This window comes from Haliotis rufescens, unplaced genomic scaffold (genome assembly GCF_023055435.1).
Source record: "Haliotis rufescens isolate VD_foot unplaced genomic scaffold, xgHalRufe1.0.p SCAF_1, whole genome shotgun sequence".
Lineage (NCBI taxonomy): Eukaryota > Metazoa > Mollusca > Gastropoda > Lepetellida > Haliotidae > Haliotis > Haliotis rufescens.
In genome coordinates this window covers 65,453,142-65,466,067 of record NW_025963779.1, presented here as the reverse complement: position 1 = coordinate 65,466,067, position 12,926 = coordinate 65,453,142, and the positions used below count along the sequence as shown (strand labels likewise).

Sequence of the window (12,926 nt, the reverse complement as noted above, 5' to 3'; positions counted from 1 at the left end):
CTTCCACATTAAGATGACATTTAAGTGACACTGTTCAATACAGCATCAGCCCCACTTCTATGAGGAAAACAATAAACAACAGAGTAAGGCACATAGTGATTCCTAACCCAAATCTCGAGAGCCATAGGTAATATGAAATACAAATATAGTTCTAAACCTTTTCCTTGTTTCCTTGGCAACACTGCAGAATTCTGAAAATTCGTTATTTCACACACACACAAATAATGCAAACAATTGTATGCTGATAGTTGCAGCCGACGGTCATACACTGACAAGGCAAACGCTAAATGAGTTAACAATACTTTAATTTCATGAGCTGATCATAATAATTAGCATAAATAAGAATGAACAGGCAGTTTAACAAATATATATATATATATATATGTATATACTATATAACAGTAAATGATGAAAACATGATGTTTTAAACATGCACTTTTCATGCTTAATCTGATTATGCTAAATACAACAAATCAAAATAATGAATAAACGACTTGTATATATGACGGCATATGCACCACAGTGGTTTCACTACTGACCAGATCAGATAACCATTGCAACTGATTGCAACAAAGTGAAACGGAAACGTTCAACCGGACACATAATAATCATTTTATACAATTGCAAGGGATAGATAAGTCATATTCGCAATTCGATCTCAAACAGTACTACGATCTTCAATATGATGGACGAAATCCACAATTAGGGCTGTGCTGTCTCATCTACCAGCCCCCATCGAGAATAACGTTCATCACAAATGTCATGGTCGCCTGTTAGTGTTATTGTTATTGTTTCAAACATCATTAGGATTGCACTGACCTTTTGTCATGCATATATGAGACAAGATATTTTCACCAGTATGTGAATAAAAGTCACAAACTTTTTTCCATAATCATAACTTATTTCCACTGTTACTAAGATTCCGACCATATCTTTATCATGTGTTTATGAATCACTATCAAATAGTGATGATACCAGATGTTAGTGAAAAGATGAGCGTACCCAGCCACAAAGGGAGCACCCGTCACAAACACATGCCAAGGCAAGGCAATCGTTCATCTATAAAACACGGGAACACATGGTACAAGTCAAAAAATAGGGAATCGCATCAGACATTTTTGTAACTGATGCGCCTCATTTTGAAATGCTTTGCACATGTCTACCATAAAACCCTTTACTAAGGCCTTGTATATTAGAACACTGATCAAACAACTTTTGGGCAAGAGTTGTAGAATGCTCTTTGAAATCTTTGTAGAAGTAGTATGCGAGAGGTACCTATCCTTGAATAATATTTTCGGGGAAACCTCCCCTTCATTAAATAGATAGTGTTAATAAACTCTTAGATATGTCTCATCTCATAACATACCATACTTACCACGGATATCTTTAACATAATGCAAAGTGCGAGCACACAGTGGTCTTAAATAACATATACAGATACATGTAGGCAACATATACAAGAATAAGTATATCTCAACAACCAGCTTACATTGTAGGTATTCATACTGAGCGAATTCTATGAAATATACTTCGTATCTTTCACATTAACTGGACAAATCCTGAAATTATGCTAAAGTATTACTATCTACATTTACGTCAATGAACAATATAAGTGCCTGCGGAAAATCTACCAATTTCAATCCACTAACAGGAAGAATTTCATGACTTTCATGTCAATTGCAATTCTGTTTGATGCTTATCAAAATATACAATGGGGTTTCCCATATCAAACTTAGCACCTTACATGGGCATTCATATTTTGTATCTTGTAATACATTGCTTACGGTCTCATATTCACTGTAACACTTGGGAAGACTCATAACTTCAACAGATTGTCTTGGGCAATACACATTGAAACCCTTGCAAAGTGTTTATAAAACAAAGTCTCAGAGCAAACAATTGATAATTAAACAAAAGCGGAACATCGATAATCCAAAAGATCCAAAGTCTTTATATTTTGACACTTCGGATTATTGTTCATGTCAGGGTTCTCTTGTGAATTGTAACGCCGCAGTAGTTTGGTCCGCGCTAACCTGGTTCCACTATTTATTTGAGAGTCGTCGAGATCTAGATGTACAAGTGTTATCGTTATACAATACAAGTATATAATTAGATGACTGAGGCGGGTCTGATATCCTGGCAGAGTCCTGTAATGCCTACAATGTTCAATAGACAACTTAATGCACCATTGATGTCTCGTGTGTGTACCGTCTACTTCTGTAGTACGGGTAGGATTCAACAATCCTACAATTTGTAATAATACAAACACTTGCTCTGGTTCAACCCAGCACTATATCCTAAAGCCTTACTTCAAGACTTACTATTCATCTATATATGGAAAAACACCGTGAAATATCGTCATTCAAACTATACAAAATATTTCCCAATTGAATTATGTTGAAACAGCTATGTTGAATAAATGTTTACTTTCTCAAAATCATGGATTTGGTATATGCAATGACGTTCTGAAGTTACAATGTTCCAGTGCCATTTCCAGTTCTCATGTTTGGTCTGTCAAAGCGTGTGATGATATTGTCTTAACTTTAGTAAATCTGTCGAAAGCGATGTAGGCGACATTTTAGCGATATATCGTGTCTGGCTCACAGTATACGCATATATTTTTTAACACAATATATGATAAAGTAAATATCAGTGAGCTGTACGTCGTTGTACAACAAATTCCTTCTCCGAACAAAATTCTTTACATGAAAACTATGAACAACGCACACCATGAAAGTATGTCTTTAACATCTAGATATCTCGTCATAGTGTTTATACGAATCATTATACATTTAGCTGATAGCATCACATTCATTTGTGTACGTGCATCCTTGAATAAATCGACACCAGTAGCAATTGACATGCAATAACACTTCATGACTCTATACATGGTGTGTGCTCGTATGAATGGTTAATTCATGGTATTCGGGTTGTAATCCCCAACCCATGAGTCCACTCTCAGCACCGTGTGTTAATTATAGAATATATCTATTCACAGCACGTCTGAGATGTAGAATCATCAAGTGATGCTCCCAATGAACGACAGACTAGTTGAACGTACCATATAAAGATCAACACAGCGGGTGATGTACATGCATTATGCAATCACGGGGAGAAGCATCTGCATGTTTCCCTACATTCTGTCTTGGCTACGCAGATCCCAAGGTTGTCAGAAGACGTCATTGACATACCGCCAAGCACTTTATATCAGTACATTGACATCCAATAATGGCTTTCGTATGCCGTGTCACGTTACAATTCCGCTATCGAATGCACAAAACTGAACCCCGACTCAATCCAAAGCTTCAGACACTTGTAATAGACGTGTGGCCATTGGTAACATGGTCTATTTTAGCAACAGCCATGTATTGCTTGTATGCAGGTGGTTGTACTTCCTCGGACCTAACACACTTTTCCAGACCGAATAATGCACAGACTTGATCACGGAAGTGTTTCCCCGTTATGCAGTAAATGAAAAAATAACACGCCGAGTTGGACAGTGTGATTTCTTCAATAGCTTTTCTGATCGTAATATAGATAAAATAACTTCTCCATTCTGGGTCCGCTCGGATCTCTTCAGCGGTCATCCTATCATTAGCCATGAACAGATTCTGCAGGGAGTACACAAGCGTAGCTGGCAACCATGTGCAAATTAGGTAAAAGGAAACGGTTAGAAGGGTAACGGTTGAAGCTGTTGGACTTCCACTTCCGGGTTGCTGGTAGGCAGGACCCCTTTTTGTCAGTGATTTAATCTCATTGATAACAAATATGTTGAACACAAGAGCGGCAAGTGGTACAATGGCAAATATCAACAGTTCAGAAATCCATGTCCACACATTGATAATACTAGTTTGACCTCCAAGTCTAGCTTCAACTCTATGATCACAATCCCCAAGACTTGGATTGTATGTCCAGAAGTATCCCTGAATCACTGAGAGGAGCGTTGAAGATATGTACAGAATCACCACCGCTATTATAGCTCTACGAACTGTGCAGAATTTCTCTTTACTGAAGGGATGGCATACTGCGATATATCTCTCGACAGTGAAACTCAACACCAACAATGGAGCCATGTACTGTGGTACATAGTATATAACGTTAAAGATTTCACACGATATGGGACCATTGTAAGTCTTTATACCCCAGGCATAGTTGAGCTCAACAAAAATATGTAGAATGAGGAACACAAAATGAGAGATGGACAAAGTTCCCAGATAGATTGCTGAAGAGTTGTTTCTTCGTGTCTTCTTGTTGAGCCAAATGTAAGCAGAAAGTGGATTGCAGAAGACGCCGATGATGTAAAAGATAGGGGAAATACTGCGGTCGATCATTACCGAGGCGGGCGCAAACTCCTCATGAAATGTCATCATATTATAAGAGAAGAAGATGCTCTCAGTCATGTTGTTCCCCGCTGACGGGGCATCGGAGCCGTTGGACGTCATTGTTCTGCAAAAATAATAGAAATATTATCTATCACAGTGAAAAAAAGGATTCGATTTACACTGCTCTGTTCTTCGAGTCAACATTGTTTGTTAGACCTCGTTCTTATCGGTATTGTCATAAACTGCTCAAATAGTTATAAATGCTCAAAAGAGCATTTTAAAGAATTTGAAAGTGCTAATAGTCCCGGGACACGTGTTTGCAGATAGCTATTGCTGCGTCATATTCATAGTTGTATAGGTAGCTGCATGAATAAATGCACTCATATATGTTCTGCCATGGCGATAGAGGGACTCTACATGTATGTCAAAACCTCCATCACAGTGTATTAATCAATAAGTGTGACCATTAGTAGAAATCAAGGGATAAAGAATCTTACTGAAACTCTCAAGACGCGAGACAATTGCAATCGATCAGGTGATTATATATGTCCCTCCTGATAATTTAACGTACCACACAATACACTTTGATGTGTTATCTATTTGAAATCGTGCTAGTGTAAGATTCCACCTTATTTCTCTATTTAAATATTAATAAGACACTTTTCTTCTCCATAATTATTTTATGAATAACATTCATCTCCAGACGCATTCACTGCCATCATTTATTCAATTTTGTACAGACACAAAGCCCTCTCGACTTGAATAGAAATGCAAGTACCGTCACAGTGCTATCAAAGAAGCATTGATCGAAGTACAAAGGAAGCCACGAAACAGCTTGTGTAAGAGGAAACAATATCAATATGATATCCTTCAGTCTTGCTGCATTGCACATTAATCTGACATCTATCAACGTTTCGGCCTCTGTGCTTATATTTCCTTCAGCATTTTGTCTTTGTGCTCTGGAACGTGTTGATTCATCGCCGGTGATGAATCTTCTTGTGGCCCATGGCAATGATATTTCAAATACCTTCATGCATCCCCTTGCCACAGTTGTTGTTTGCAATGTCAGCATCTGTCCAGTGACATTGCTTCAAGAGGGTTCGGGATAGTCTCAATGGCTTAACACTTACGATAGATCTGGTTCCAGACGATATTTAACGCAGGCATTGAGTGATAACGGTGTAAATATTATAAATAGCCACATTGCAGACAAGGCCATCTTCAACTTTAAGGACACACTAAATTATTCAGTTTAGAGTACATTATGTATATGTATGAATAGTTTTTTAATTATAATTAATATGATGTTCCCGGTTTACCCGTACTTACGAAAATGATCCGGACAACGATAAATACAACATGTAGAAATGATTTGCAAAAGGTCCATCAGATGACAATTTACTGAAACATATTTCTACCCAGCCCTTTAGAATGAATTATTGTTTCGTTTCCTCAGAAACAAATTGATTAATGAAAGTTACAATAGTTTCGCTTTTCTACGTCACATCATTCAGAACTTTAACGACCGGCTCAGATGTTTGAGAACGATTTCACCGATGCTGTCAAAGGTAATGAACTGAGTCTATATCGACATGTTTTGTTGCATGTCACTGTGAGATTCTGCACCCAAGACGCGTTCCTGACGCTTGAACAACTCCGACGATAGATGATCATTTGACAGAGCTATTTTTTCCCCTTAAATCACTGAGGCATGTACTCTGTCTTGCGTTCTTTGTTCCCAGTCAAAGGGGAGATGATCGATTTTAATGATGTTTCAGTAAATCAAACAAGACAAATCCACTGTAGAGACGATGGGTCTCTTTGAGATCAAGGCGACGCTGAGCTCTGACATGAAGGCATTGTTTCTCATTGACAAACATGGCAGTGCATCAAACATACAGTGACGGGGCAAACTGAACCTGTATCCCTTTTACAAGTAATTTCGAATAGTCGATGATCATTATCAGACAGAATGTTGTGTTTTAGACAGATATGGACGTGTACTTTGAAACTTCAGTTCAAGTAAAACGGTAAATTATTTTCAAGTGATTTCGTCTATTTTACTGACAAGAGATAACTCCACATTTAAGAATTAGAACTGAGGTTGTGAGTAAATGTACACAGAAAGGACATTTCTTTGAATGGTCCTAGAACCAGTCACAAGTATTCCTTTTTTCTTCTTCCATCTTTGTGCCACATAATTCATGTCGGTATCTTACTGAAAGTGTCCATCAGAATGAAAGTGCCTCAGGAGATAGTTATGGCAGAATTAATCAATGTCGCCAGTCACATTCTACAATCTTTCCTGGTGAAGATTTATGTATTATTTAAGATCATTGTTAAGATCTGTGATGTGTATATGCTACAAAATATATCGTCCATTGGGCAATGCTTAGGTATGCAGCCATAACAAGTACATTTCACAGTAATTATCATTAATGAAGTGCCATTGTGTCAGTCCTTTTTTAATATCAGAAGAGTTTGTAACTCACAAAGCAGGTCAACCGAACTGCAGCACATCTGGTATAAAGGACAAACCCTCGGGGTAGTTATCATATTTGCATAAGGCCATAAAGAGAATTGTGGTTTGTACAAAGGATTAAAATGTACGATTTTGCATCAGTGCAACAAGTCGGCCCAATAAACACACTAAATCATTTCCGTGGAATACACCCATAGCTTTAAAATATGAGCAATGTGTGCCATTAAACACACAATAAAAAAGACTTCAAGTATATTATAGTTTTAAAACAATAAACAAACCCATTCCTATAGATGGCAAATAACAGATGTAAATTGTCACTACTAATATGAATTATGTATTTTGTACATAGAACCAATGCCTGTAAGGGACCAAGGTATCGCAATATTTCACTGTTCTCAACAGGGGAAAATAATGCTCTCCTAACTACAGTAACTGCATGCTCATTCATTATCTGCAAAAATGACTCACGAATGATCAAATGTATGGTTTAACATTTGATCTTCAGATGCTTGATGTCATAGGAAACGTGAAGAATCCAACAATCCACATCCTCATCACAAACTGCAGTTTCGGAGCAGGTGAAAAGTACATAAGAATATTACATGGTAAAGGTACAAATGTCAGATTAAGGTCAAACACACAACATATGTGTTCAACATCACTACGTACTACCCAAATATGAAATTGAACTATCTGCTTTCATAAATCATTAATCAGCAAAATGGGTGATCAGGTTCTATAGCATGGCTAATTGCGCGCCATCGTCTCCTAACGGCTTTTTGCGTTGCTCATTTATATGTTTATGTATATATGTATATGTATATATGTGTGTGTGTGTGTATGTGTGTATATATGTATATACTGTATATCATAACATAACTATGGGCGAGCATTATATGTTCAATATGATATATCTTAATGCTTCGATATTTTAATGCCTGTATGGCCGGATATCGCTTACATATTTTATGCTTTTATGCGTGTTTCATCGTGCAAAGCGATATGTGACACTAAATAAACTACTACTTCTTCTTCTCATTCTTCAAACACTGTTTTGTTCGGCCCTTACATGATCTTTAACTGGTAGCCGGGATGTACAATGAATCTTGCTGATTGTGACGTAAAACAACAAACAAACACACTTTAATGGGCAAACAATTGGTCTCTCATGATCAAATAGCTGTGGTGCGGCTGGTAATAAAAATCGGATAAAACCATTTTGCGCACTGATAGGTGTCATGACTGGCAGTATCATATCCGCAGCCGATTCATCGACCCAACCGTTTTAGAGAGGTGGGTATTTACAGACGAAAAGTTCAGACTATTTTACGTGGACCTAAATTGAAGGTGAGCTAGCATGACGCACACGTTTAAATAAAAACAAAACTGATATATGATTGATTGTCGACTACATCTGTTAGATAGAATGAGCAAGTTATGAAAACATTGGCAGAAACATTGCCATGACGAACACTTATGTGAGTATGAATCTGGTGGAAAATAGCTCATTTGAATAATAGGTAAATTCACAAATACAGAATATTATCTTCAGTAATCTCTGATTGTTGCAGGAATAAGCTTCAGTTTCAGTTGTACAACACGTCCTCAACACTTTGCACTTTATCAGAGTTAAAACTACTGAAAACAAAAGATCATTAAGAATACTGAACATTATCCCCATATCAATGTGGAAATAGCAGTAGTCATAAAGGACAAGGATGAATTGGATGGATAGATCATACCAAATGTAACATCGCAAGGAATCGTTATTAATAAGACAGGCGTTGACTGGATGCACGTCACCCTATGGCTGGTACGGGGACATGACCATGCACAACTATGTATTGAGCAGCAAACGAGACTAACAGTCCTCTTGGGAGTATACATAACCAAAGATGTATTCGTATCTGTCAAGAAGCCTAGACTCGGCGACGAAAGTCCCACATGATGAATCGTGTTACTTGTCAGCGTGACGCCAAAGTTGGATTAGCAGTCTCCGGTACACATACCACAACATGATATTTCTCTGAACTGGTTTATTGTGTAAATCGTAAAAAGTGAAATATATCATTTGAATTTCTGTAGCTTGCATGGCGCCTGGAAGTAATATTTAGGTAAACAAACATCACTAGAAGCAATTTCACTTGCAATGTGTTACGATTGCAGATCAGACTTTTCATATAAAAGCGAAATGAATGTTATCATATTCTTTTTTACATTATACTAAAGTCTTTTATTTTTCCGAAGTCAATAAAAAAATCAAATGGCATTGTTTTACTTGTTTTACCATGCAGTCTGGAATTTTCGGCTCTATCTAAGTAATCGAGGCCAGTTGACATTATAAGCAATATCCCTTGCTGTCCGCGATACAATGGTTCGCAATCATTCATGTGATCTCGTACAAAAACAGGCGGTGAGAAGAAATGGGGTTTAACGTCGCGTTAACTATTTTTGCACTAATATAGCGACGCTCGCGCGCGCGCGCGCGCGTGTGTGTGTGTCTCCTTGTACTAATCCGGACTAATACCGGTCATATAGTGTAAGCCCACTGAGATACCATGCCGCAGTTTAACATGAACATCCCACTCAGACACAGTATACTGACTCCGCGCCGACCAGTCATTGTTTTGCCCATTGATGCCGAGCGCCAAGCTGGGTAAAAACAAGTACTTACCGTCTTTCGGTAAGACGCTTTACCAGTAGACCGCAGAGAAGGTCTACAAAAAGAGTTCCACGGATGTATTCAAACTCGTTCCCCAAAGGGAAAGATCACTCAAATCTCCTCTCTACTTCTTTGAAGTGTGAGGGTGTTTCCTTTGGTGAGCTGAGGGCCTAAAAGACTTCCTAAAGATGCATAGTTTTCTTGAAACGCTTCTAGATCTGAGGATGAATAGCGGTATACACATCTATATATAGCGGTATACACATCTATATACATGCAAACCACACAGGTTAAGTACGCGTGTTCACATGTGCATACAGAGGCAAAAGTAATTACAATCGTGTTCCCATTTATCATTGTGACATTGTTTTAGAAACAGTTTACTGAAAACAGTTTCACTTTGAAGATTTTAAGTTTTATTTGGGCTGAAGATAGATCGGGGCTTTCTAAAGATTCTGAAACTAACAAAATTTAAAAATCCATTCCTGTGTTCTGTATACAATTTATGATGAGGGATTAACAGTAGTTTGAACGGAACATAATATTTACGGTGTGACTTCCGTTTGCGCTCATGTGTATTCATTCCGCTGTTTGACATGTACAATGTAAGTGCTTTGTTGTGTGCACATATTGAATAAAAATGATAAAATTGCAAAGTTACATGAACAACTTATTTACTTTGTTCCAGTGAGTGTAAATAACGAGAGGTAACCGATAACAGTTAGAACGAGATGGTGCGAAAATAGTCTTTTACACCACAAATAGAAATATCATAGGTAAGTCACGGAGTTTAAGGCACAACAATTATTAACAAGTAAAGATACGTCCTCGTGGGGACCCGGGTTAGAGCAAGTTCACAGCAAGCTACGCTTGTCGTAAAGGACGACATAATGACTCGGTGGTCAGGCTCTGTGAACTTGGTAGATGGTTTGTCACTCTACCCCGACGCAGTGGAACGTTGCTCACAATATCGATCAATGGTTAGTCAGTCCAGACTCCATTATGTTCAGGCCGCTGTCATATATTTGGTATATTGTGCGACGTTAAAAAACGTATGAAAATACGTTCTGTTTGGCACGGTAACACAGTCAGCCAGTCAAAAATCATTTAGATATCGTGGCCACCCTGCTATATTCAATCGCGTGGTGCATGCTGACTACTATATTCTCGCGATTGAAAGCTTCATTGATCTGCAACAGGTATCGCGTGATGGAGATACGCTCAGCCTTGGAATACATGTATGCATACATGTATTTAATCTCGTCAATTCAAAATAGCGTATTAGGACAAAATAATACTCTTTCACCAGTAGACGCGATGTTGTTATTCGGTACATAGAAAAAAACAAATGGCTGACTTGAAATATCTTTAGAGCCGAGATCTACGTCAGCACTGTTGTATATAAATCAGTTGTGTCTGTCATCTAAGTTTACGAGACACGTGGGAAATCAACCTTACCTTGGAAACACTGAATCTTGGAAATACTGGAGGTCTTATTTGTTCTATTGTTACGCATCCCTTAACACATATGCCTTAAATATGTATGCATACATGCATACTGATATGACATCTATGTCCCTTACTGATATGACATCTATGTCCAGAAGATCATAAAACCGTCACTTTTCACAGTATATTACGTTCGTGTCGGACACAAATGAGGTAGGCTTCAAGAGCAGAGAATTTATCTTTGAATAAACTGGCAGTTATCTACATCAGTCTCTCCGTTATGCGCGTTATCCCCAGCTAGAATACGTCAGAAGGTGAGGTTCAAGTTAATCAACGTTTTAGTACAAACACCTTCTGGTAACATGATATGAGCTTGTTTGATATGAAAAATCTTAATTCAAATTAAGGGAAAGAAAAACGTAACATGACACGTAAACCGAACATGTGACCACTTATAATGAGAAGACATGTGTAAAGTTTAGATCTGTGCGTGAACGAAGTTCCCAAATGATACCAATTGAGCGGATGATAAACCGGTTGATTCTGTACTTGAATGACAAGCTGTGGGATGAACAGAAAGAGGATTCCTTCGACCAGTATCGATGTACTCCTTACAAAGAAAATAAAGCTACTTTAACCCAAACCATTCTGTTCAAACCAACAATAATGATCTGTAAAGTCAAGGACACAATGCAATTACAGTGACAATAACATTTAAGAATACTGTATATATTCCCTTTTTCAAAAAAGCCTGGGATAATGAGTCTTCCTTCGATGTTAAGATTTAAAGCCGATCTGATTGTGGGCAGGGACTGAGAAGCCGGTGTCCGGAAAGGGCTATTGGGGATAAAAGATTTTTAATTTAGATTGTTACGGCTGGGTTTCCAGAAAGTTATTTTTTATTGAGGACATGCAATTGGAGCTCACGAAGAAATCCTCCGATTGTAACTAGGGAAAGGCTACATCGACCAGTACTTTGTAACTCTGATAATAAAGCCAGGAACCTCGATACAAGTTTTTAACAAAGCTGCAGCTAAGTGATACACGTTTGAAATAGTAACTTGTCCTTTAGAAAAAACTGTTAATAACTCAATTGAGGGGAGTATGGTAAATTGGTTGACTTGTTTGACATTTTTAAAACTAATATCATCTTGTAATACCCCCCTATTATGTATCATATCATCTTGTGTATAATATTATCGTTGCTTTTTTGTGTTTTTCATTATTGTGTTACATCATCTTGTGTATATCATCTTTTATTATGTACTTTAGTGTGAAAGACTGAGTTTTCTGAAGTTGAGAATAATGATAATTTCATTGCAGTGAACATGCCACTTGATATTTCACTGCAGTGAGCATAGTACTTCGGCGGAACTATTGTCTAACAAGAGTTAGCTCCCCGCACATTGTCTCCCCTTTATCGCAAGTACCTGGCCCGTACACAAACTGTTGACTTCCTTTAACGTTATTTCCACATTGATAAAGAAAAACAATGACAGATGGTCATTCATTGAGTTAATATAGCTTCAGGCCGTTTGTTAGTTTCTTGAAAATGTTTCGCTGTAAACTGTAAAATTCACATTTAACTCGGCAATCGAGACCGTTCGTTTCGCAAAGCGCCATTTTTGTTACTTGACCAGCGTGTATTTTTTCACTTCCAACAGCGGTCTTGTAGATTTATTGAAGTTGATTTTGTATATCATCATATCAAAATGTATGATAAGGAATTTTATTGACATCAAATATATATTTTTTACTTTTGTTTTACATATTTTAAGGTTTTGCAAACTCGTAACTATTTTTAAGTCGCAATTACAAGCGGTGATGAAACGTTCCCGCGTGTTATTTAGGGAGAATTTAAGTTTCAAGTTTTTACATTTGTAATAGAATAATGTAATGTCCGGTCGACAAATACTCAAAAAGTATATAACGAAAAGGATATTCCATGTATCGTGTGAAATATCATGTTTCATATCATCTTGTGTCAGATGTTTCAATTGAGAACATC

At 37.5% G+C, this 12,926-nt stretch overlaps 1 protein-coding gene across 4 annotated transcripts in view; it reads right to left on the bottom strand.

The window, feature by feature from the left end:
* Nucleotides 1–288: 288 nt before the first annotated feature.
* The window catches only part of LOC124142382 (probable G-protein coupled receptor 139), a 65,603-nt gene continuing 52,965 nt past the window's right edge, over nucleotides 289–12,926 (bottom strand). For all 4 annotated transcript variants that reach the window (XM_046510817.2, XM_046510818.2, XM_048399665.1 and 1 more), the window contains one exon: nucleotides 289–4,446. In XM_046510817.2, the coding sequence (XP_046366773.1) occupies nucleotides 3,306–4,442 (1,137 nt within the window). In that variant the 5' untranslated portion in view covers nucleotides 4,443–4,446 and the 3' untranslated portion in view covers nucleotides 289–3,305. The remainder of the gene's footprint in view (nucleotides 4,447–12,926) is intronic.